General features: G+C 40.3%; 1 protein-coding gene across 1 annotated transcript in view; it reads left to right on the top strand.

The window, feature by feature from the left end:
* The window catches only part of LOC113238206, a 20,936-nt gene extending 1,238 nt beyond the window's left edge, over positions 1 to 19,698 (top strand). The window contains exons 3-8 of the mRNA XM_026474988.1: positions 1,634 to 1,724; positions 4,022 to 4,085; positions 4,577 to 4,700; positions 6,079 to 6,252; positions 8,527 to 8,768; positions 19,557 to 19,698. Of these exons, the coding sequence (XP_026330773.1) occupies positions 4,584 to 4,700; positions 6,079 to 6,252; positions 8,527 to 8,768; positions 19,557 to 19,587 (564 nt within the window). The 5' untranslated portion in view covers positions 1,634 to 1,724; positions 4,022 to 4,085; positions 4,577 to 4,583 and the 3' untranslated portion in view covers positions 19,588 to 19,698. The remainder of the gene's footprint in view (positions 1 to 1,633; positions 1,725 to 4,021; positions 4,086 to 4,576; positions 4,701 to 6,078; positions 6,253 to 8,526; positions 8,769 to 19,556) is intronic.
* The last annotated feature ends 6,926 nt before the right edge of the window (positions 19,699 to 26,624 follow it).

Here is a 26,624-nt window from a genome sequence, read left to right as displayed (position 1 = left end):
AAGAAGAAGAAGAAGAAGAAGAAGAAGAAGAAGAAGAAGAAGAAGAATTTCAATTCTTTATTTTTTTTAGTTATTTATTCATAAAAGTCATTATATAATAGTTATGTATATAGTACCGCCAAACTGGAAAAAGTTAGTTGGCGAGCACGCTCTTACACAAATATAAGCACTTCTTAATACTAACTTCTTAAAACTAGGTATGTATACATTACATAACATTTGTATACCCTAATAATCCTAATAATAATAAATAAAATAAAATAAATAAATCCCTCGTGAGTTTGTAGGTGGAGTTTTTGTAATTTGTCTATGTGTTTGTCCATGAAACCCGCGATACAGGGTTACTAGGGTTTCGTATGTATGTGAATAGGTAATATATTAATGCTATCAATTTATATTAATGGTGTCGTTTTGGTACTTTCTGTAAGTGATAACTATTGAAAAGAATTTTAGAAGCAGTAGAGTTCCTTGTTTAGAGCGATGACCTACGGCTCTGAGATATGGTCACTTGCTATTGGGCCTCATAAAATAACTTTAAAGTCACTCAACGAGCTATGGAGCGAGCAATGCTCGGTATTTCTCTAAGTGATCGAATCAGAAATGAGGAGATCCGTTGAAGAATGAAAATCACCGACATAACTCAAAGGATTAGCAAGTTGAAGTGGCAGTGGGCAAGGCACATAGCTCGTAGAACTGACAGGCGTTGGGCGAGAAAGGTTCGAACGGAGACCACGACCCGGAAAGCGTTCAGTGGGACGGCCCCCTACTAGATGGACGGATGACCTGGTAAGGGCGGCGGGTAACCGATGCACGCCGCGTCCGATCGACTAGTCTGGAAATCTTTGGGGGTGGCCTATGTAAAGGTGCTGGTGAAATTACAGGCATATGGCATATATCAACTTACTGTCTCAGGGTGACGCGTGCAGAGGCAGTGCCCCTCAGATCTTTGCGATTTATGTGCTCTTAATGGCACAGCAACTGCTATGGACAGGCGTGTCGCTTACCACGCCTGCACGGCTTCCACTTGGTATCATTAAAAAAAATTAAAATACCAAATTCACCAAATCTTTGCTACCCATCTTTATGTTTTCATATGAAAACATGTAAATCTTGAAATTACGCGATGTATAACGAAACAGAACGAAAACTTCAGATAAAAACAAATAAATGTACATAAAATAACACCTTGTACAGAATTTAGGCAATACTCTATTCTCACGAAGCTGGGTTTATATTCCTACACAATAGACAGAGATAAACGTCGCGAAAGAAACGGATAGTAAAAAGATCTAGCACTGAATAATGACAAAAAGAATGGATGCGAAAGACGACTTAGCGCAATAACAAAGCGATATAATTCAAAAGTATTCTATGTTACACAATAAATTAAAGCTAAAATAACGTTCGTGACACTTGCCACATAATGTCGTTGTGAATATGATAAAACTCTATTTGATATGAAAATTAATATAAGTTGTAATGATTATGAACACATGGTTCTAACACACAGAAAAATTTTCATCGACCCGGTGGGACTTGAAACCACGTCCATGCTGCACCGTATCATTGCTCTAACCATCCGAGGCACGAGTTACCGAATCGTCGAAATTCTCCTATGTGTTTTTTGTTATAGATCTTTGTACTGATTTCTCGGCATTCGTCGCCACTAGTGACATCTAGTGAGAGATTTTTGAATAACCTCACCGCAGCCGATATCTTTGCAGGTATCACAACTATATACAGTGTAAGTTGCTGTTTTTTTCATCTTTTAGTAAAGGAAAATGCAAAGGTCTGAAACTATACAGCCTAGTTTTGGTGAATTTTTCATGTTTTAAAATCAATGTAATATACTCATGGACATATTTAGAGGGACACTAAAATTTTAAAACCTTTTTGTTCAAATCACTCAATATTATTTTTTATTAATTTTTAAATGTTTCCTATGTTTTGTAGCGGAATAAATATCTTATAATTTATCGAGTTCTTAGGTTTTCGCGATTGTTACACATAGGAAATGAAACTATTTTTTCGGATTTAAATCGCGTATATTTGTTTTTTCAAACAAACCGAAATTTCGGGCCCTTTACAGGTCCCATGGTTATGGTTGTATAAGTATATAACCATAACCATGGGACCTGGTAACCTGGGATAATACTTATAATTTATTTTATTTATTACAAAAAGTTGAACTACGACATTCAACCGAAATCAATGATCTTATACAAGTAAAAAAAAACAAAAGACGGTTTGTTCCACAAAAAACCGAGAAAAAAATCCAAAAGTTTAATTAATTTTATTCCACAAATCCACCCTGGCGTAGTACTTGCTACGCAGACAGACACAGGCAAAATATCGACGCTTTTACACTTTTTAAAAGATAATGCGCGCTAGGTCGATGACATAGGAAAAATTAAATCAAACTTTAGGATCACCACCAGTGGGGCTTTTTTAGTAGGGATTTGTGGAACATACCCAAAAGACGATTGATGTCATTCTTTTTTCAAATTAAACGTTCTGGTATAGTTGGCCAGTGGTTCATGAACATTGGTATCACAATTCAACCATTTTTTTCCTCAGAATATCGCAGCCTTAGTGCCATAAGGCCACATTTACAAAATGATAAATTTTCAGGAGACTTCTTTAAATATTCTTCCAACAAAATTAGTCGACAACTTTTTGCTTAAACAGACTCCTTTCATTGCGGGCAAGAAATTGCTAGACGCACTGAAAATACACGGAGAAGCTTATAGGTCCATGAAAGATCTTATGAGGGGTACTCTCCCTATGTCTCTCAAAAAGAAGCTGATGTACATGTGTATCCTTCCCGTACTTACTTATGGCGCTGATTTGGTCCAAAAAAATCCAAAAGTCCAAACTCGGGGTCTGCCAATAAGCAATAAGCGCGCTGCGCTCTTACTTGCATACTTGGTGTTAAACGGGCCTACCGAATTTGGGACACGACTGCACCCCCAAACTCAGATTGCTGATGTAGCCCAAAGAGCTGCGAAGCTGAAATGCAGTTTGGCTGGTCATGTCTGCCGCTTGCCTGGAGACCTGTGAGCCAAGTTAATCACCCAGTCCGAGGAAGCGATGGCGTGACGAACTGCCTACGATAAACTCCTACGGTAAAGCGTGGGTCCAGTTAGCTCAGAATCAGGATACGTAAGTCGCCAGGAGGGAGACCTTAACGTCATGCCATGAGTGGATTTTAATGAAAGGTCTAAAGTTGAATATTCTTGGTATAAACCTATCCAATCCGAACGTTGAATTCTTCTTGGATCAACAATTACACCATCGCATATAACATTGAATAAATTTATATATGGTGGAGAAAAAGGAACCATAATCATCTAATTTGCTGTAATAAGGTACATCATATACTAATAGAGTGTGAATAAAACGGCAGAAAAAGGTAAGGGTTGATCATTTCTCCACAATCGTCCTTTACAACACTAATGGATACAACTTACAGTTTTAACAATGGTTACTTACTTATATCACAAAATAAAACACGAAATTCTCAATTGAATTGTGGAAGAAAATATACTACAGCTGGAGTCACTTCCAAAACAGTTAATGCTAAACAGTATTGTGTTAAACTCAGCGTTACAAATTATGAGTGCTGGTTTCATAATCAGTCTTGTTACGTAATAACAAAGCAACTTTGGCGAATAAAATTACGAATTGTAAATAAAAATGCATGCAGCCAATAACACCCCCAACTGCAAAACATCTGGCGCGAAAAGGAAACAACGAAGTCCGGTGTCGCAACAATAACAATTGTTTCGCTCTGACTTCACAATTGACTCTTCTTTTTGTAAGTACTTTTTATAGGAGCCGCAGAGAAAAATTGAATGAATTTGTCGAGTGCAACGCTTACCGCGAACACAGTGAATAGCTGCGCTGGCACTCTTTTTTTCGTTACTTTTGTGCAACTGTAAACCTATAAGACAACGTAACACCTGGATATCTTGTAACTGTTTCTTAGAAGAAGTGAAAGTAATCGAACTTGATTTTTTAGGTGATTCAAAAGTTACCAATACCACATCAGTACCACGCCCACGATTAATACAGATCCATTATAGGTACGTAGCAGATAAATAGTAGATAACTGAAGTACTTGTTACTTTGGGATCAGTCGGTCCCTGTCGGGGATTGAGCCCTGGACCTCAGAATTGGCGACGCCGTAAAAACCGGTGTCAAATGGCGTTGATCGTCTTTACTAGCAGCACAGCTCCTTATAAAAAGTTCGTTCAGGAAGTACTGCCATCTTACTTATTTCTGCGGGCAAGCAGTAAAGGAGCATTACTGCGTTTCGGTTTTGGAGGGTAAGGGTGCTGGTGAAACTACAAAGACATGGGACTTTCAACTTACGTCACAGGGTGACGGGCGCAATGACCTCCCCCGCGTTATGTCGCTTTTGCCCAAGTCGCACCTTATCGTGCTAGCCCTACAGATCTGTGCTCAGATTTAATATGAGGCATTGTAACTGTTAAAAGTCGATACTACCTCAGGTCGAATTCAAATTTTTCCAGTACTTTTTATATTATTTCAATAAAATATAATATTCTTTCAGAATAATAATGCTACTGCAAATTCTGGTCCTGATCGTCCCCGGTAGCATTTTGGCCGCCAATCAGCCACATCAACGACAACATTCTGCTTCTTATGGTACACTCGTAGATTTCACAGATCCCAAGGTAATTGTCGACTATTTTTATTCATGTTAACCTACAAATCCACCATTGATGTTATAAGGCCACAGTTATAACTGAATTATGACATTTTACATCATAAGTAAGTAAGGGTACGAAAGTATTGACCTACCTGTCATGTTAAAGTAATCAAGGTGATGTATAATTCTTATCATATATGTAAAGGTTAAAAGAAAACTTTGATTCTTGGAAAGATAGCACTAGTATTTACTCATTGCATATCGTCCGTAGTGTATTATCAGGTACTTCAAAAATCCGCGGCATGGCGAGGGTCCATCTACTACAGTATGACTCATAATTAGATGTCCAAAGTGTTGTCATTGTCAAAGTGTGAACGCAGGCGTGTTAAACTGTTTATTTTTAACTGCGACTGGCATCTACGGCACTAGCCTGGAGAGCTAGTAGAGGATAAGCTAGATATCCTCCGGTCCCTCCAGCCGCTTAGGTTATTTGGAACTGAAAAGACATTGTTTTTCGGCGTCGAGAAATGAGCGTGCCTTACAGCTCCGCCAGTAATCAATGAGGAGGTTTGGTAGTGGACTCAGAGTCGACGGCGTAGCGGTGGCAACCGCCAGTTGTGCAATGCGCAACGGGAAGTGGGCGTGCCTATAGCTCCGGTATCTATCTGAAAATAAGGAAGCTACTGTACGTGCACCCGGGGCGGCTCACTCGAGGTACTAGTACCAGCCTCTCGAAGAACCGGATGAAGTCAAGTGACAGAAGTTTGTGACAGCCCAGTACACTGGCTGATCTGGGGTCAGAACCTGAACTTATGAGGTTCCTGTGCGCGCACAGGTTATGGTGCCCTTCTCGTATACCCTAAGGGTCGGTAGGGAGGGTTACTATAATCAAAACTAATGTAGAAAAATATGGGGCTGTCTATTTTTAACGGAATTGAAAAAGGAGGATGTTCTCATTTTCTACAATTTTAATGATAATTGAAATTAGATAAGTTAGAAAATATTAACAGCAAAGAAAGACTTTAACAACAATATACAATAATTTAACAAACTCACTATGGAGACAAGAAAACTTCGAGTTCGAGAAACGAACCACGAATGACATCCATGACTCGACAAAATGGCGGCTCAAAAAATGTTTTTGTACCCGATTGTGTTACCAGTCACAAAATTATTTACGACCTTAAACATACTCTTATTATAATTATTGTATTAAATGATATTATGTAAAAGTATGTATTGCAAATTGTGAAGTAAAAAGCGTTCTAAATATTGTCATCAAAAATAGGGAACTATCATTTAAAATATACTTTTTTGCTCGGTTTGCAAAAAATTTTTGACGTCTAATTACAATTCATATTTTATATGCGTTTTCCACTTAACAAAAATTCCCTGTTTTACAGGTACAAGGTCATCTCGACGCACTAGTTCGAATGGCACAGTCTTGCGTCATCAAAGTTCGAGCGACCCCCAAAGACGTCCGAGCGTATTTCACCAACTCACCCCCAGTCACAAGGTCGGGGCAATGTTTCGCTGCTTGTATGCTGGAGCAGAGTGACGTCATAAGCCATGGAAAGGTTTGTGCTGGCGTATGGTGTAAATATCGTTTTGAAATAGCACATTTTAACCCGCTCTTCTATCAGTTAATTCACCTGCTTAACTTTTGTGTCTCTAATGAAAAGAGCAACAGTGAAAATGGAATCGAAACTTAGCCCGAAATGTTCTTTTAATCACAATCAACATCATGTAACGCGGTTTTTGTTTCTAGGCTATCAATATCATTTTCTAATCTAACATACAATCGTGAAAAAACTTTTTTCTTACAAAAATAAAAAGGCAAAAGGGAACATTATATTTCGAATCCATAGTATATTTGAACGAAAATACCATAAAATAATGACAAAGAACTGCTAAAAACTGTCTCCGTGCCGAACGGTTACCACACCAGTCTACACCCAGAGGTTCCGGGTTCGATTCCAAGGCCAGGAAAAACATTTGTATGGCATTCATTTCTCTCGTGAGTTTGGATGTAATTTGTTTTCTATCTATATGTCCATGACACCCGCGAAGCAGGGTTTCCATAGTGTGGGGCTATGAGTGTATGCGTTGTTAAAGAATCTAGAAACATATAATGTATGCGGGATTACATAAATACCACTATATAGCTATGTAAATAGACAGCTATGCGATGGGCACAGAATCAAAGTTTTGGGGGTCTTTTCTACGTATTTAATTACGTGCTTAATTAATCAGAAACCAATACTGTCGAATTCTCATATCATTTGTAATCAACCGACATTCGACTTTACAAAGCAATATAGCAAATGAACAAGCCACATTTGATGCATTAAAAGTCAGACCCAACAGAGCTGTAGAATTTAGAAATCCTGCATTTCGGAGCTTAGTAATCAACACCGCTTAGGTTATTTCGAGTAATTTTGAAGAAGTAAAAAAAATGCTTATATTATTGAATACAAGATTTTTTATATAATAATAATAACGCAACACACTCATAGTCCCGCACTACGGAATAACTGTGTCGCGGGTGCCATGGCCCCTCACATAGACAACCACAAATTACACCCAAACTCACGAAAGAAATAAATGTAGACCGTACACATATTTCTCCCGGCCTAGGAATCGAACCCAGGACCTCTGCATGGCAAATCAGTATAATAACAGTTCGGCCACGGAGGCAGTCAAGCTATATTATTACTAATAGCATCAGAGAAAGGAAGATCAAAGGCAGAGGGTCAACCTTTAGATAAGTGCCTCCTACCATGAGATGTATACTTCGTTTCAATCCATTTTCAACAAAATATAAACAAACAAGTCACTGACCCGACCATAGACGGTTTAGTGATGCTCAATTGTAATGCCAACTAAACTCGATTAATTAATTGAATGAATCGATTTGTTCAATTGAGTTATACTAGCGGTTTTCCTTACATAACCTATAACCTACGTATTTGAACTTTCCGAAATCTTAATTTTAAGTCCTCCTTCAAATCCTTACACTTATATACTCCTTCAATTACGATTGAAATATTCGATTTACTAATCGATTACAAAAACTTTAATTGAATGAACCGAATATTTTTTTCATACAGCACTATGCAACAAGTCATAGATGTATAGATGAAAAAGAACGTCACTTTTGGACTACCATTTCTCAAATACAATTTTACGATGCTGAAATGATGTTGAAAAAAGTAGTGAGAGATCAAGTCGAAATCTTCAAAAAATGTTACTCGTTCTATTTATTGTGTGATTGCTTTAGAATTTTAACTAAACAGTTTTGTTCACTTTTTGTTGAAAATGGATTAGAACAGACATTAATTGTCTGGCAGTGACAGATTGATACGTCTACTCACAGTACTGTCTAGTGTCGTTAATGCGGGGGAACAGCGGCGGGCCGCAGCGTAACTTATTATATTGTCTACTGTCTATGGTACATTTTATGTATACACCGTTAAAGTATTTTTCAGAAAAATTCTTTTTCCTTACTCGTTTTTTTTTAAATGCATGCACACCTAAATAATGCCTATTCATTCTCGCCTTAGAAAGACCCAAATTATACCGTTGAAGGAACAAGTCTGCAGGTAGAGAATTGGAAAGGGGACAGCGGAATTGAAGTTTACTTATTACATTTACTCATTATATTCAAGATTCAGGTCACAGGCCACCACGCTAACCCAATCCGGGTTGGAGACTTCAGACGTTTTCTGAGGACTATGAACCCTTCTTCGACATGCAAGTTTCATCACGACGTTATCCTTCACCGCAGTGGGATGTATTTGGGTTGATGATGATGATTATTTAAGGTTTACTCGTTATTCTTTTATTCTCAGGTTAACAGGGATCTCCTGGTCCATTTGGCCAGTCTGGTCAACGGTAAGAACTCCCGTGTGGTCAGAAAACTGAGCAGCATATCCCGAATTTGTCTAGACAGCATTGAAGGCATGTCTGACAGGTGTCAATTGGCATCTACATACAACGATTGTCTAAATGAAAACATGCTGGAGTTCGCCTTTCCATTGGACATAGCCGAGGAAGCAGTCAGAAAAATGCCCTTTCATTTAATACAGCCCAAGTAAGTTTTCTTGCAATATTTATTCTGTTGAATATCATAATGTTTTTACTACTATTGATGTTCGTGTATCAATTGTGCAAAATACTCCTCCTAGTTTGGACTTATTATTGATACAAAGATCGAACAAACACAAAGAAAAATTCCTTCGATACGAACCAGGGACCGTTTGCCAGACCGGGGCTCGCTCTTCCAACAACACAGAAACAGCAGTTCTTACGAGTTTTTCTATGTGCTTATTGCCGATCTAATATCTTATTATTACCAACTCCCAAAATGTTGCTGGAATTTCTCTACGAGATCGAATCAGAAATGAGGAGATCCGTAGAAGAACGAAAGTCACCGACATACCTTAAGGATTAGCAAGTTGAAATGGCACATAGCACTGGGACATAGCTCGTAGAACTGACGGCCGTTGGGGCAGAAAGGTTCTCAAATTGAGACCATGAACTGGAAGGCGTTCTGTGGTACGGCCCCCTACTAGATGGACGGATGACCTGGTAAGGGCGGCGGGTAACCGATAGGTGGCAATCTTTGGGGGAGGCCTAGGTTCAGCAGTGGACGTCTTCCTGTTGATATGATGATGACGATGATGATGATGAAAATGTTGGTGTCATCAAAACGTGTGCGAAAAAAGATGTACGAGTTTTTTTTGCAATATCGCTGTTATTTATTATTCAACATTTTATAAAGTTTTGCTTGAAGAACCTAGGGGGTCTACACACCACTGCAGCAAGTTTGTGTTAACGGTTTAGGAATTCAGGCAATAAAAAACAGTTATTATAAATTTGTTTACAAACACACAGTGTTTAGACCCACTAAGAGACCTACGAAGGCACAATCTTCAAGCACATGTACCATCCTATAAGATAAGTGTTTGAAGTTGTGCCTTCGTTTCAGGGCACACTTTCGGCCTATCTTTTTTCCTGACGTCAACGCATATGACACGATTCTTTTAACATCATACGTAAGAGGTTTCTGAGATAACGTCAAGGCTTATATCGGTAATTCTGCACATATTTCTTCTAAACTAGTAATAAATATACTGCCCTCATTATCACAACTAACGTAATCGACATTTTTAGCGAAATCGAGAGTTATAAACATTATCTGGAATTAGCTATCTACAACCCTCTGCACACGATGTTTTTATATCTAATTTAGTTTCAGTTTTATTGTTAAGCAAAATCTGCGTAACTGACAATTTTCAAAGAAATTACATTTTTTCAAAGAAAATAATAAGTTTACGTGCCAATATTCTTTAAGTTACCAAAATACAATAAGTTATAATAAGCAGAGCAGCATAATATAATAAGACAAGTATGATAACTCCATTCAAACGTAGCAGCGCGACGTGTAAGTGTGCTAACCCGCCGCTCGCCGTGTACCGACGCAAATATTCGTATAATCTCGCGGTGTGTCGTCTCACGCGCCATTCATTGTAGAATTAAAGCGGTATCTCAGTGTTAATCTCGAAAGTTATCAAAATACAAATGCGGTAGTTATAACAAGGAGGGCAGTATACCACATGAGCTCGAATAGGCAGTGCCTGTAATATTTCGTCCATCTTCAGGTTGTCGCGATTGATGCGTACTGGTAATGAAACTACGTTATCGGATCTAATATAATAATAATATTTAGATTATTCTATAGAATACTTTGTTTTGTATTTTCAAACAAACCAAAATGTCGGCTTCTTTACAGATCCCATAATCACAGCTGACTGAAAACTATACATTTTTTTATAATACCAAGTGATGGGACGAACAAGTCGTGCGCCTGATGGTAAGCGACATGCCTATCCGTAACAGTTGCAGTGCCACTCAGAGCTTTAAACCGCAAAGATCTTAGGGGCACTGCAATAGCGAGACATACGTTGACAAGTCTCATTTGCCTGTAATTTCACCAAAACCGGAATGCAGTAATGCTCACATTACTGTTTGTCGGCAGAAATAGCTAAGGTGGTGAATGTTACGATATGTGGAAAGAGCTTTTTAATGAAAAGTCTAAGATTATATATTCTTGGTATAAACCTATCTAATCCGAACCGTACAATTCTTCTTAGATCAACAACTACACTCGCTCCAAACATATTCCATTGAATAAAATTTATATATGATGGAGAAAAAAGAGCCGTAATTAACAAATTTGCATTGTACGTGACGTGATTAAAGATGTAGAGGTACATCATATACTGATAGTCACCCAGACAAGTGCCTTACCAATATCTACCGCCAAGCAGTAACGTGAGCATTACTGCGTTCTGGTCTTGAAGGGGGTGCTGCTGATATTACAGGCACATGGGACTTGTCTACATTTGTCTAAGGGTGTCGGGCGCAGTGGCAGAGCCCCTCAGATCTTTGCGATATAAAGCTCTGTCGCAGAACACGAAAAAGCACTTGAGTTCTACGTCCCGCCACTTGGTACCACAAAAAGAACACGAGTCTTTTAAATTTAGTGTACCTTCTATATCTGATCAATTTAGACAAGTTAAGTAATGCAACACGCATTGGCTTTACCTTTGTCGAGGGTAGCCAAGATATTATATGAATTAGTAGAGAAAAGCTTGTAGTTAAGGTAATTATAACCTTATTCAATACTTTCCCTACTCTCCTAAATAAGAAGTCACTTTTTGTGACAAAGCTCTTTAAATAAATAAATGATAATAACAAATGAGTTTTCGGAAATACGTTTTATTTAAAAAATCCGGCTTTGAACGACCTAAATGACACTTGGCAATTGGTTATGCGGCAGACGCGAAAGTTTTCATACTTTTAAAATTAGATTACGGTGTCAAGTCGCTAAAAGAAACTTGATTAAAGACTCGGCCTGTAATTACTACGCAGATTCGTCCGAGGGTAGTTTTTCACTTCCGTGGCTTTCATGGCAGAGTAGTCGATAGAAATGTCATAATGCTATAATTCAATTAATTATAACTTTAAATTAAAATTAAAAAACCCCGATACCCATTGTATTCCAAAAATCAATAAAATCATTATCATTAAGGAACGGGTTCGCTCGCCCTCGATTTCTTTTGCCCCCGTTTTGTTTGAACCGGATTCAGATTAGTTAGAATAAATGTAATTCAAAGTAATTTTTAATGAAATGTACTGGTAGACACAAACATTCTTTTATTAAAATAATCAAATTTTGATAGGTATTAGCTTCTATGAAAATAATTTTAAAAAAGGCTTGTTACAATGTGTGAATGAAATTGATTTATCACTAAACTCAAAATATGCATTTAACTGACTAATAATAATAATAATAACTCTTTATTGCACAAAGAAAAGATACATGAAACACAAGTTATAAAGGACATATACAAAGGTGAGCTTATCTCTAGAAGAGATCTCTTCCCGCCAACCCTAGCCTAGGTGAAAAATGAAGTCTGCGGGTCTAATTATTGTACAATAAAATTAAAATTTAAATGTGAGTAAAATAAATAATTTAATAATATATATATATATATATATATATATATATATATATACATATAAAGGATGATAATATGTACATATGACAGATATACACACGTACATGAACTTTATATACATAAATACAAACATAAGCAGAATATATATTATAATCTAAACAAATTAGTACTTTATAATATATGTTACCTATTAGCTATCTAACGCGTTCGACAGGTGGTGCTCTTTTAATTTATGTTTGAAAGATGCCACCGATGGACTGTCACGAATGCCAGCAGGCAGTTTATTCCACATACGAGTTGCACTTACCGTGAAAGAGTTGTGGAAGAATTTCGAGTTGGATTGAGGAGTTATTAGTGATCTAGTGTCACAGGTACGTTTTGGGCGGGAACTGGGGGATAAGGGAGAAAAACGGGAACATAGATAATGAGGAAGCTGGGGGTAATGTAGAATTTTGTAAAGGAGACAAAGAACGTGCATATCTCGGCGAAATCGGATTGGTAGCCATATCAACTTAGTCCTTAAAGCACTTAATGCAAATGAACTCATATCTAACAAAAAATATTGATATAGTATTAATTTGAATCATAAAAATTGGGGTGTGCAGACTGTCAGTCAACGAAAACGAGTACTAAAATATTCAGCCTCTGGTTCCGACTGGGAAATGTAACCAGGTTCTGTCTATGATACAGAAAAAGTTCTTTAGAACGCAGTCACGCAGAGGCCCCGGGTTCGATTCCCGGGCCGGCCAAATATTTGTGTGGCCTCATTTGTTTCTCTCGTTTGGGTATAATTTGTAGTTGTCTATGTGTGTGTCCGTGGCACCCCTGATACAGGGTCTTTATAGTGCGGGGCTAAGTGTGTGTGCGTGTGTGCGTTATATATCTTTCTCAATTCAAGAATTGACAATACTAAAAAATATAATTTAAAATTATTTAGTGCAATGTAAAACAAAAGTAGAGTAAAAAATGGTTATATACGTGATTGCTAATACAAAAACATGAATTAAAATGAAAAACCTACCATATAAAACAGTGCACCCACAAAATTCAGTAAAGTTACCGTCTGCCTACGTGGCCGAACGGTTACCATGGTCCCAGGTTCCATTCCCGGGCCAGGAAATTTATTTCTCTCGTAAGTTTGGGTGTAATTTGTGTTTGTCTATGTGTGTCTACATGGCACCTGCAATACAGGGTTTCCCCAGTGCGAGGCTATGTGCTTGTGCATTAACATTATTATTACCTGTAAACTAACAACTTGTCGAAATTTAATGATTACAAACACGTTAGTTCAACCGCAAAAAGTTGAGGAGTTGAGTAATTCGCATTTTCAATTTCCTGGTCGTTGCGTCAGGTCAAGGATGTCTATGGGAATAGACATGAGCGCCGCGCCTGCGCGCCGCCGCCGCCACGTTTTCCCTCCCGCCGCCGCCGCCGACAAATGCATTATTTTTTGCTTATTTTTTTTTATAAACTTCGCATATGACCTCCATCTCACCTGATGGAAAGTGACGATGAGGTCGACGATGGATGAATGCCTATTCACTTTTGCCATGAAAAGGCCCAAGTTCAGGGAACAAGTCTAAAGGCAGGAAATTCCACTCCTTAGCCGTTCGCCATATAAATATGGCAACTTTACGGCGGTGTTCAAGGCTCTGCAGCTTCGCCTCCACTAATTCAGAGCCACCTATAATCTTCTTGGCACGGTTGTCAATTGAATCAAAGGTGGCCAGTTGGTATGTAACAGAGCCATCCTAAAGGTGGCAAATGTACTCCATGCACGACTGGACTTGTGCTTAGTACAGATGGAGCAACTGTCCCTATCTACCGACCCGAGAGATAGGGTTTTCCGGAGAGACCACGGGCTCGCCGTCAAAACCAGGGTACAGCGGGCATCCGGGCCAAGCCCTCCGCCAGTGATATGTCTCTGGCGGACCCGGACTTGAGTATGGACTCACTGGAGTTTGTGGTTTGAAGTGTGCGTGCCTTACAGTTCCGCCACCAATGAGGATATTTGGTAGTGGACTCAGAGTCGACGGCTTAGCGGTGGCAACTGCTAGTTGTGCTATGCGCAACGGGAAGTGAGTAACAGTACCCTCCCTACCATGGCTCAAAGAACCGGATGAAGTCAAGTGACAGAGGTCTATACTGGCTGATCTGGGGTCAGAACCTGAACCTGTGTGTGTGTTATAGTGTCCTTCTCGTGTGTCCTAAGGGCAGGTAGGGAGGGTCACTATAATCAAAACTAACGTAGAAAGATGTGGTGCATGTCCCGGTGTGAAGTAACGCTTCACCCTGAAAAAGATCCCAAACTTCCTTGCTCACGTTTGGCTATGGATTCAATGTATCTGCCGAAGTAAAAATTGGACGACAGGTCCATTCCAAGTAGCTGGAGACAGTCGGCTATCGGTATGGATAGGTATATCACAAAAAGTCGGAGTCAGCTCAAAGGGACTCCGTTTTGTGGAGAATAAACACGCGTTTTGGTAACATTAAATTTGGCATCGCCCCAATCGGAGACTGCTTTGAGTGTCAAATCCAAACGGCTAACTATGGACTCTCGACAAGACTGGATTTCCTCTCCACTGAGAGACTTTGCATTGGTCAAGAAGTTGAAGAGAGTTGCAGACAGTACGGAACCCTGAGAAATCTATCGCCATATGTTCGGAACCAAGCCTTCTAAGACCACTCGAATCGAACGTTCGCTCAAGAAATCCGAGATCCAATTGCAAAGGTCAGTGGGAAGCTTATAAGAGGGAAGCTTACTTAAAAGGTTTGCATGTCAGACCCTCTCAAAGAATTTAGAAATATCCAAAGACAGCAAGTGCTTCGCCTTGCTTTTCTATAGCCTCGCTCCATATGTGATAGGCATACACAAGAAATCACCAGTAGATCGCCCTCGTCGCAATCCGTATACTGGCGATCACTGAGGAGGTCGTTGTCTTCAAGGTACGATAGGAGACGGTTTAGGAGACGGTTGTTGAGTACACGTTCCATAGTCTTGCAGAGTATGGAAGTGACTGAGATAGGTCTATAGTTGACAGAGTCAGCTCTGCTTCCCTTTTCCGGCACAGGTTGCACGTTTGCAAACTTCCACGAATTGAAAACTACACCAGTCTCAAGTGAGACGCGGTACAGGCGTACGCGTGTGAGAACTATTAAAAAAAAATTGTTAAAATAATAATAGTATCATAAAATTGTAAAAAATAATAAAATAGTGTAAATCATTGTAAAAAAAATCAAATAAAATATTGCGTCAGAATTTAAGTAATAATTTCGCCCACGTTGTCCTCTCCACACTACGGAGGTTTTGTTTTCGCCTTGTTGGCCTGCACTACTGCTTTCATAATCGCCACACAGAAGTTGGCAAATTTCGGTCCTGAACGCTTCCCTGTCAGGGAATCATATCGAGCCATACCTCGAATTCGAGCTTCAACCAGTTGGCATCGAATACATGGCCTTCGTTCAGGACATTCGAGCGTCTGTGCGGCCTCTGGGGAGCACATGCATCTAGGGTCATCGCAGCATCTGAACCGATGGAGGTGCGCGACGTTTCTGCCGTAACCAGTCTACGCCTGAGTCAGCCAGTAGGATACGCCAATTTTCCCGATAACTCGGTACGCCTGGCGTATTTCAGTTCGCGACTCTATCCGGCAACGCCTCCGTCACCAGGGTTACATCGATAATGCTCGTGAAACATCTGCCACCGCGGAACACTTCGAAAGTAGAGACGGCATCTTGGTTCGCGACGTGCAGCCCCGACAACGACAGAAACTCCAAGAGATCGCGGCCTCTGTTGTCATCCTTCGAGCTATCCCACCAAGCGCTCTTGGCATTGAAGTCCCCACCGATAATGGTTCTAACGGCGGAGACTGTCGCCTCACCGAGCACATCGAGGTAGGACGCCAACGGCTCAGAGCCTTCGAAGTATACCGATGCGACAGTCGGCTGTTCTCCCATGGAACGAGCCACTCTCACTACCACCATGTTTTCAGTGACGCATTTTTGGTCGACCTGGACCACGATATCATCGCTGATAATAACAACCACCGCTTTGACCACCTTCGTCCTAACGCCCATCTTCTGGACGATTCGGAAGCCGTGCCGGTGAGACATTTCTCCCTTGCTAGCAACATAGGGCTCTTGCAGTAGGAGAACGTCGCACTTACGCAGCACGGCTGCTTCGAACACCTCGTCTGTGGCGTTACGGCACCTTCGCAGATTGCATTGGACGAAGGTTATACGCAGCGAGTGGTCAGTCGGCGATGATCTCGTGTCTACTCCGGTGGTTCCCGTGGAGCCTTTAGCAGTAGCTAACGGAGGCCCTGGCTATGGCTGCCCACTTGGCTCTCACAGGACACGCTTCACCGAAAGCAGTGTGATCGGCGCTCCACAGCTTTCCCTTCAAACAGTTTGCGCAGGCAGGGGCATTCGATGGGGCGGCTGCTTTTCGGGGACAATCTCGCGCGTGGTGTCCGGGTGCAGCGTAGTATGCGCATAGGGTCTCGGGCACTTCGGCTCGACATATGTCTTGAGTGTGCCCGTACCCCAGACAGCGGCCGCATTGCACCAGGGGAGACTTTTCCTCAACTCGGCAGCGCATCCACACGATGTACAACCGCCTGGCCTCGATAAAGCGTCGCCAAAGTCTGGGCGTCATCTCCAAGACTACTTAGCATTGCAAGGAGTTACTAGTTTTGATGCGGTATCGCATTTTTGCCTCCTCCTGCTGATCTAGGCCATCGTAGACCCCGGAGTTCTGCTTCCTCAGCGACTCCATTATCTCAGCGTCGGAGTCTCCCGCCATCACGTCCCTGACAGTTATCTGAGGGAGTCTCCTGGTGGCATCTTCAACCACTAAATCCCCGGCGACTATCTTTAGTCTCCCACCGAGAGCCTCAGTCTCCTTCTTTGAAGTGCAGCTGACAACTACTTTTTGGTTCCGGGCTTTGCGGAGTCGCTGCACCCCGATGCCGAGCTTGCGGGCGTCGACGCGTCCTTTCACTTGCTCCAGGATCTGCTGTGCTGTTTTCAACTTATCCCTGGGGCTGATAATAAGGGTGTGGGAGGTCGTGGGCTCGGTGAGGCTGAGATTTCGGCGGGCGACCTCGACAATTGTCGGTGCTCTCGCCTCTTCCACAGTTTTGTGATGGCGGTCAACTTTTTCGGTGAGGTCGGATAAGGGCCCGTTATGTCTATTTATGTGGTCTCCCTGTGATAGTGTCGGAGACGGCACTCCTGCGCTGGTTTTGAATGCCGTGACAACCTCACTGGCGACCGCCTTTGGTAGCTTGCTGATTTTATCAGCAGCTGTGGAGGAGGCCACAGTCAGGGACCTCGAATGCTATCATCTTCATCACTGCATCGATATCCTTGAAGATGCAGTGGTTCTGTGCTACGAGGTCTCCTAGCACCGACAGCCTGACGTTGAGGGCTGCTGAGTGCAACTTCTCCAAGTGGGCCACTTCTTTTGCTCGATCTGCCCTCAACCGTTCCACGGCACACTCATGACGTGATCGCGAGTCTGCTGGACGCAAGATCATGTCGTAAAATTTTTGCAGACTCGCGACTACGACGTCCCTGATCTCCCGTTTGAGATCCCGGGCGCTCTCCACAGCTTTTTTAGCTGTGCCATGGAGGTGGTTAGCTCGCGCTGGAATCTCGCGGACAGGAACTTTGTCCGCGAAACTAGCGAGGCTCTTCTGTGCCTCCTCCAGAGCCTCTTCCTCACCAGGTCAGTCTGAGAAAACAGGCGACTTGATCGACCCCGCTACGCTCGACTCCACCGATTGTGGAGTAGATTGAGTCGGAGTGGTGACACCTCTGGCGACATTGAGGATTGCCAATTCTCACAGCGACTTCGGAGTCGGAGAAGCCGGCGAGTTTGGCAGGGAGAGGCTCTTTCGTTCAGAGACTATTTTGTTTGGCGAGGGTCAAGGGAGAGTCGGTGTGGATGCCTTCTTTTTCTTTTGGACCCCGCTTGGCTGTTTTAGCTATTTTCGGAAGGCCGAACATATTGCTGAAGCCACGTAGTAAATAAAATACGGGTGGATGGGTGGGGAAATTTTTGCCCGGTATTGCCGGAGGGGGGCGTGCGAGGTGTCGTTGGAGAGGGCTCTCGGAGAGCTATCCAACGGTGTATAGAACGAAGAGGATGCGGTACTAAAAGTTTTGAAAAATATAAAAAAATCGATTCTTTAGTATGAAAATTTTAACTTTTTGAAGAATTAAATCACTGTATTTTTCTGAGTTTTCGATCTTTGTATTAATGATTACAACAAACTAGTGGAGTAATTTCACAAAAAATAATTGAACATCAATTCAATAAAAATTTAACATACAGTGAATAGCGACATCTCTCGCCAGGACAAGTAGCTGTAAAGGTACTAACTGGGTGATAAATCTTTCATAGATTTCTCATAGATGGCGCTACGACTAAAAAGTCGTTGAAAAACCAAATACAAAGACACGACGCAAGCACATAGAAAAATTCGTTGGGTTCGTTGGTTCGTTCCGTGGCTTAGTTGGTATAGCGTCTGACACGGTATGCAAGAAGACGTCGGTTCGAATCCGACCAGATCGAAGAAATTTTTTTTGAGTGTTCGATCTTTGTATTAATGATTACAACAAACTAGTGGAGTAATTTCACAAAAAAGTGAACTAAGTCAGGACTTGAGTATGATTTAAAGCACTAGAAATCATACTCAAGTCCTTGCCATTAGTGTCATATTTTCAGTGCTTGAAATCATACTCATGTCCTGACTTGAGCAATGAGTAGAGTTCTGTAATACAACCCTAAGTGAACTAAAGGTTATTTACTATTATGCAGCTTCTGCTCCTCTGCTTTCTGCTTCTACTTAGACGACAAAAATCTGTGGTAGTGACCCGTTTTGCTCCTGCAGGTATTCTAAATCTTAGGTGTACGAAACAAATATTGTAAATTATAAATTTATGAATCAGGATGGCGGACACAGTGGTAGTGCCCCTAAGATCTTTGAAAACTCTGAGTGGCACTGCAACTGTTATTAGGAGACGTGTTGCTTACCACCAAGCGCATGACTTGTTCTTCCCGCCAATTAGGAATAAAAATAGAAAACGCCTGCACGTCGAAGAAGGTTCACAAGCCTCGTAAACGTGTGAAGTCACCAACCCTCGCTTGAGAGGAAACCCGTGCCCAGTAGTGGGCCATATAATCGGTTGGTGATGATTATATTTTAATATATATGTCTACAGCTGAAAATGCAGTTCTTTTGAAGATAATTTGAAGCATTGCAACATACAGCCTAGTATTATAAGAAATCAAATAACAAATTTCCATACAAATTCCAAAAACCTTACCTATGTTTTCTTTGTTGCAGTTTACCTCAAGGCTACAAGCATGGAGCGTGAACTATGTAAACCTCAATTGTTTTATATTTTTGCATTCACATTTATATCCTTACTTCATAAAGTATTATACATATTAAAAACATTCGATATTTTTCGATTAAATTACTTTTATATTTAAAGGACGTGGGCTTCAAGTAGCTATATGTGTATATTCGAAATCTAATTAACTTTATTAATTGCAGTATGCATATTAAGCAATCCCCACACGAAACAGACAAAAAGACTATTATTATTTGTTGAATCTGCTCTCCAACAGCGCCGCCCAGACATGTAAGCTATATACATATTTAGGGTACGGTGGAACTGGCATATACATTGCATAAAAGTTCGTAAATAAATTTAAAAAAAATTAAACCGTACCCTAATATACTTAACTCCCTAATGACTGTTTGATTCTGAGTAGATCAGTTTGAAGAAAGATGTTAAACAAACTTAAGTTTTGATCCGCGAGTCGTATAATTCAATTTGATACTAACTTCCTCATTGCATCATTAGTAAATGACATTTTAAGAAACGTTTTAAGCGAATTTGATTTTTAATTACGTTACATACGAAAAGCTGGAATTTCTTTACACTTCCCGCTGCTGGAATAAAGTAAACCGGGCGTTTACGTGATCAGAGGAATAATATTGTCTAGATCTGAATCACTTCAGATATTATGTAGCAGTAGAGCGCCTTGTTAAAGTTCGTCCACGGAAGTATTGCCACCTTGCCCATTTCTGCTGCCAAGCAGTAGGTATTATCAGTATTGCTGTGTTTCGGTTTTGAGGGGTCAGGGTGCTGGTGTTTCAAAAAAATACAGTTACATGGGACTTGTCAACTTATGTCTCAGGGTGACGGACGCAATGGCAGAACCCCTCAGTTCTTTGTGATTTAAACCTCTGCGTGGCACTGCAACTGTTATGGACAGACATGTAGCTCAGGAGCACAGCTAGTTCGTCCCGTCACTTGACATTATATTAAAAAAATATATTTTTCTGTTGAATTCGTAAGACGGCGGATCTTAGAACGAGAATGTAGATGGGTCGGGTATCTTAGGACGTCGACTGTACGTACTCCTTTCCAATTGTCTTTCAGTACTTTAATTGCGACTAAACATATTTCGCACCCTTGGTATAATAAAAACACATGTGATTATACGTCAAAAGTGTTTTATCGGACGAAATTGACGAAAATAATACACACCACACGCAACAAATCATATTGTATAATATGAAATTTCATAACGCTTCTATTTAAGCATAAACACGCAAAATAGGCGTTGACTTGACGTCGAGTTGCGGACACCAGCCCGTTACACCAAGTACCAAGTATTTAAGCATAAGAAAGTTATGGACTAACGTCGTTCTTAGACTAGCTCTGCGGGGCACTGCTACTGTTATGGACAGGCATGTAGCTTACCATCAGACGCACGACTTGTGCATCCCGTCACTTGATATTATAAAAAAATATATCTGCCGTCCGCAAATAAACGTTTTAAATAGCAAAAAATAGAGCACAAAATTCTCTTATAAAAACAGTTAAAATTAGTCACGTGTTCGACTTATCGAAACTTACCCTAACGATGCATAGCTGAAATATCATTAAACAACTTCAATATTCTGAAAACGGTTATGGTTTTTATGATACCTCAAAAAATTATTTAGTCCCTTAGCCGCCTTTTGGTTAGTGGATGGTAGATATTCTGTGCTATCACTTTCCATCACATCAATTAGAAAATGTTTTCCGATTTCAAAACCCCAACTACACTTTAATCTTCTTACTGAACCACTTCCAGGAAAATCAGACAAGACCCTGAATGGAAGTCGGTAACGTAACAGTAGCCTGATGTCAAGGATTTTATTTGTCTAACCGATCGGTCGTGACGTGCTTCCATGGATACGTTATCAAATAAACTTTAATCGTAATGGTGAATGCAGTAAGTTATCTAATAGGTTTTGAAACATTATAAATCTTTTTATCGATATATACAGGGCTCTACATCTGCTGGTTGAGTTTCTTGGAGCGTAGACTCTAAGACAAAGTGCGTATTAGAAGAAATATTACACTACGTAATATCTTACATAATTATGGTATGCAAAACAAATAGTAACATCATTAATAAAAATGGAATTAATTATATAGATTTTAAGACTTTCGTGGTTATTCACGAACGCACGCTCCCAACAACAACCGTTCCGAAATATCGGGAAAATAAAAAGAAGTCATACCGTGGTAAGAAACCTGATATTAGTGAAAATCATTTAGTGGAATTTATTACTCCGCGAATCCAATGAAGGTTAGGAGCGATGCCACACGACGCGTTGCGTTGTGACGCCTGAGCGGTGACGCTGCGTTATACTATAGGTATATAAATTAGAACTACATGCTTGTACACTTTGGACATTTGGAGGCACAAGCCACTTGAGAACCGGATGAAGTCAGTGACAACGGTCTGTGACAACCTTGCATATTGGCTGATCCGAGGTCAGAACTTGAAGTTAGGTTAGGTTAGGTTAGAGGTGCCAAGTTTGTCACACGGGAATCAGGAGCGAGAGTGGACGTGTATTGCTGTACGTATGGATGTGATCGAGCCAGTGTTTACGACGTCGAGAGGACCACAAAAGAGGGTCCTACAACTATAATCAAAACTGATGTAGGAAGGAAGTGGATGTTAGGTTGCGACACAGTGTGACACTCTGTGCGTTGAAATCGTAGTGTCGCGGCGACGCAACGGCAGGCAACGCCTTTGTGGCATCACTCTAAAATACCTGCGCTACTGTTGAGTGTCTTTTCATGGTGTTAATTTCCACCCTCGCTCAGAAATAATAAAATAATTATAACCTTTTTTTTTAATATTCAATATGCCTTTCACAAACAAATTTCCACAATGGCATACAAAGTGTTACATAGTTAAAAAATCATGGACCCCTTCAGATATAACAAAGTAAAAGGGAAGACAGTAAGCGTCCAGACACACGAGGAGAAAGTTTTCGCGCGATTGCCGAACGGCGACCGCCCAGGTACCATGCCTTCATGTACATTAATGGCGAATCTGAATTCTATTTACTAGGTAACAACATTTAAATTCCTCTGAATAATACAACCGCGCGACCGCCACGCGGACGAAGAGCGGACTCCGCTCGGCGTAGACAAAAGACAAGCTAGTGCTTTCCAGCTCTCCCCGCGTGCTAGGTTCAGTCAGTCAATATAAAAAAAACTAGGCTGCACGGCCTAAAAATCTTTGCCTTTCCGCAAGGAAAGTACATAACATAATATACAATTACAACTTTTTTAATTTTAATTGAATTTCGCATAATAGATACGGATTCCAAGACAGAGTTTGAGTAACTGAATGCACCTGAAGTCGGCTAGCAGTAATGGCCTGAAGTTGATATTTTTTTGCTCATTTAGATTAAAACGTAAAACGTAACGTAAAAGCTAAATAAATAGAGCGTATTTTGCCATGACAGTTCGGTCTCTGAACACGTACACGCGGTCGCTGGACGGCGGTTGCCGCAGGCTCCGCTCTTCGACCGCGCGGCGGCATAAATGTGCTTGGTTACTGAAAACTACATTAACTACATAAGATTACATTTTTTTTGCTATGATTAATAAAAGATGCATTTACAATAGACTACTTTTATTTTCAAATTAAAATCCTTTCTAACTATTGTTAATAACATTCTTGTAACCATTACATTTGATAATAGTTTCTACAAATCAACATACCGGTTAAAATTAACCTGCCCACCGCTTGCGATGGGGCAAATAAAATTTCTTATTTGTTCGGCACAAGCAGTCTCGACAAATATAATAATATAACAAATAAGAAGACGTACAAAAGGCCCATTGAAAGGACGTAGTCAATATCTATAGGTTTTATAGAAATTCACCCATTGTGTGATCTGGCCGTTCTTGACGAAGACGACCCGTAAAGCCTATTTTTTGGTATTTGTATGTGTGTATTTAAACTAAGTGCCTATTAAATATGTAATGTTACTATCATATTGCGTTTTATTTTCTTAATACTTATATAAAAATATCGATACCTATAGATTTCAACAGAATATTTATGTCACTTCACTAATTATGCACTCTCAAGGTCACGTATTCGGCGGAGTTTGTCACACAAAGATGCTCCCTTTAAAAAAGTGCAACATTACCGTTGTATCTAGATTTATTTCTGTGGACAAGATCAATAATAACAGCGATCATAATAACCTGAAGAGTTGAAATGTACGTGATACCCTCAGCTTGTCCACTGCCAGCATTGTTTCAAGAAGCCTATCGTAGACCAGTTAAGTAAGACCTCTTTTTAGAACAGTAGAGTTCCTCGTGAAAGAGTTCGTCCAGGGTAGTACTGCCACCTTATCTATTTCTGCCAACAAGCAGATTTGTATTTGTTTGAATATTTTAATACCAGTCTGTTCATATTAGAGGCTTACCATTATATATAAATCGGTTGAATGACCCCACGATACAGGCTTGCCTAGTGTGGGGACCGCGGTAATCATAAAATTGTAACTATCAATCTGCCAGATACGTTTTATTAATGTTTTATTTTTTTAAAGAGCTTTCATCAATATTTATAAAAACTGCCTCTTTGGCCAAACGGTTACCACACTGGTCTGTCACACAGAGGTCTCGGGTTTGATTCCCGAACCAGGAGAAAAATTTATATAGCCTACAATTATTTCTCTTGAGAGTTTGGGTGTAATTGTAGTCATCTATGTGTATGTCCATGGCACCTACAATACAGGGCTTCCCTAGTGCGGGGCTATGAGTGTGTGTGTATTGTTAAAAAATCTAGAAATATGTATATTTGCGAGATTGTATAAATACCACTATGTAGTAATGTAAATAGACAGGTATCTAAATACCACTGCAATGGCCACAGAATCAAAGTTTCGAGGGTATAGCTACTCTGTTCTACGTATTTGCTGCTTGATTAATCAGAAACCAATACTGTCGAACCAGAAACACAACCTACACGACTGTTCATAACAGCTGCAGTGCCATTCAGCTCGTTAAATCGCAAAAATCTGAGGCGCACTGCCACTGCGCGTGTCAAAAGTCCCATGTGCCTGTAATTTCACCAGCACCCTTACCCTTCAAAACCGGAATACAGTAATGCCGACTTTACTGCGTGGCGGCAGAAATAGATAAGGTGGCAGTACTTCCCTGGGCGAACTCTTTCACAAGGAGTTCTACTGCTCCTAATCATAGGAACGTAATGTTTCTTTTTCTCTTACCTATACTATATCCTTGAACTCACTAAATATATTTATTAAATTGTTCGATCGACTTGAATAAGTATCGGTAAACAGAAACCATTGATAAGAACAAACACAGGGCAACGCTAAATAGAAAGCTTTTTGTAGATAGAATCATCTTTGTTTAGAACTCGTAGGCGGGCACGGATCGACTATTTCTGTACATCTTGTCTTGAAACGTAATATGGAATTATTGGGGAAACAAAATAAATAAATTACTGCTCAAAGTAAAAAACAATCTGTAATAACTCCGCAGTAATATAGTATTGGAGCACCCAATGGAAAACATTCTAACAAGATCATAGAAATGAATAGATAGAAAGGCGATATCGGCGGAGCACGCAAGTTACAATCTTGACATATCATTAAGATTCTCCGAACGCTCCCTCAGTACACGTCGATTCTTGCTTGCTTGCACTTGAAATATTGTGCAGTTTCTAATTACTTAAATAAAAATGCCAGTATCAGTCGGGCAAAAAGAGGCATCTCCTTTCACGGTTAAGTCATATTAACTTCATTTGTTATAATTATAATACGAAGGTCGAACACTTAGAAAAATTCCTTCGATCCGGCCGGATTCGACCCGACATCTTCTAGTAAACCTTGCCAGACGCTATGCCAACTAAGCCACGGAACGAACCGTCGGACTTCATGAATTTCTCTATATGCTTGTTGTCGGATCTTTGTATTTGGTTTTCAACGACTTTTTAGCCGTAGCACCTGTAATGTAAAACTACGGAACTCTATCATCTTCATCCCTCTCATTATACGTTTTCTATGTAATTTGCAATATAAGAAAATTTAATATGTTAAGTTTTAATAGTTGTGATGAATCGTAATGGACAGTGAAATAAAAAATTAGTTTTACAACCCATAAAGCCTATTTTTTGGTATTTGTATGTGTATATACTAACCTTTTATTTAAACTAAGTACCTATTAAATATGTAATGTTACTATCATATTGCGTTTTATTTTCTTATTACCTATCTTAAAATGTCGATACCTATAGATTTCAACAGAATATTTATGTCACTTCACTAATTATGCACTCTCAAGGTCACCTATTCGGCGGAGTTCGTCACAAAGATGACACGCAGCATTGACCTGCTTGATCCCTTTAAAAAAGCTCAACATTACCGTTCTATGTATATTTATTTTTGTGGACAAGATCAATAATAACAACGATCATTATAATCTGGACTTGAGATGTACGTGATACTCTCATGTGTCCACTGCCGGCATTGTTTCAAGAAGCCTATTGTAGACCAGTTAAGTACGACCTCTTTTTGACTATGATCTTACAGAGGATGCACGAAAAAAGCGTCCCCGTAAGACGTACCTTTTATTTTCTGTACGTTTGGGGCGCCCCGGGCAACCATTGGCGAGTACCTTACACCGATTGGCAAATCCCTGTGAAGGCTTCATGCAGCGATAGTTTTTAAAACAGGCAAAATTACCTTATTTCATACTTCCGGTAGTTAATAGAATCCATGGCTAAAAATGCACCCAGGAAGCTTTACATCTTTTTCAGGATAAGGCGTTACTTCACACCGGGGCAGTTACTTCAGCTGTACCAAGCACAAGTCTGGTCGCGTATCGAGTACAGCTGCCACCTATGTGATGGCTCTGTTAAATACCAACTGGCCACCTAGGATTCAGTTGAAAAACGTGTCAGGAGGCGTATGGGTGACTCGGGATTGGTAGAGGTGAAGCTGCAGAGCCTTGAACACCGCCTGCTTATCGCTGTTCTACAGGGTATTTATTATTAATGCAGGAAATTT

This window comes from Hyposmocoma kahamanoa, unplaced genomic scaffold (assembly GCF_003589595.1).
Source record: "Hyposmocoma kahamanoa isolate Upper Pololo Valley unplaced genomic scaffold, ASM358959v1 103, whole genome shotgun sequence".
NCBI lineage: Eukaryota > Metazoa > Arthropoda > Insecta > Lepidoptera > Cosmopterigidae > Hyposmocoma > Hyposmocoma kahamanoa.
Note: the sequence above shows the minus strand (reverse complement) of the source record. Positions and strands in the feature narration are given on the sequence as shown.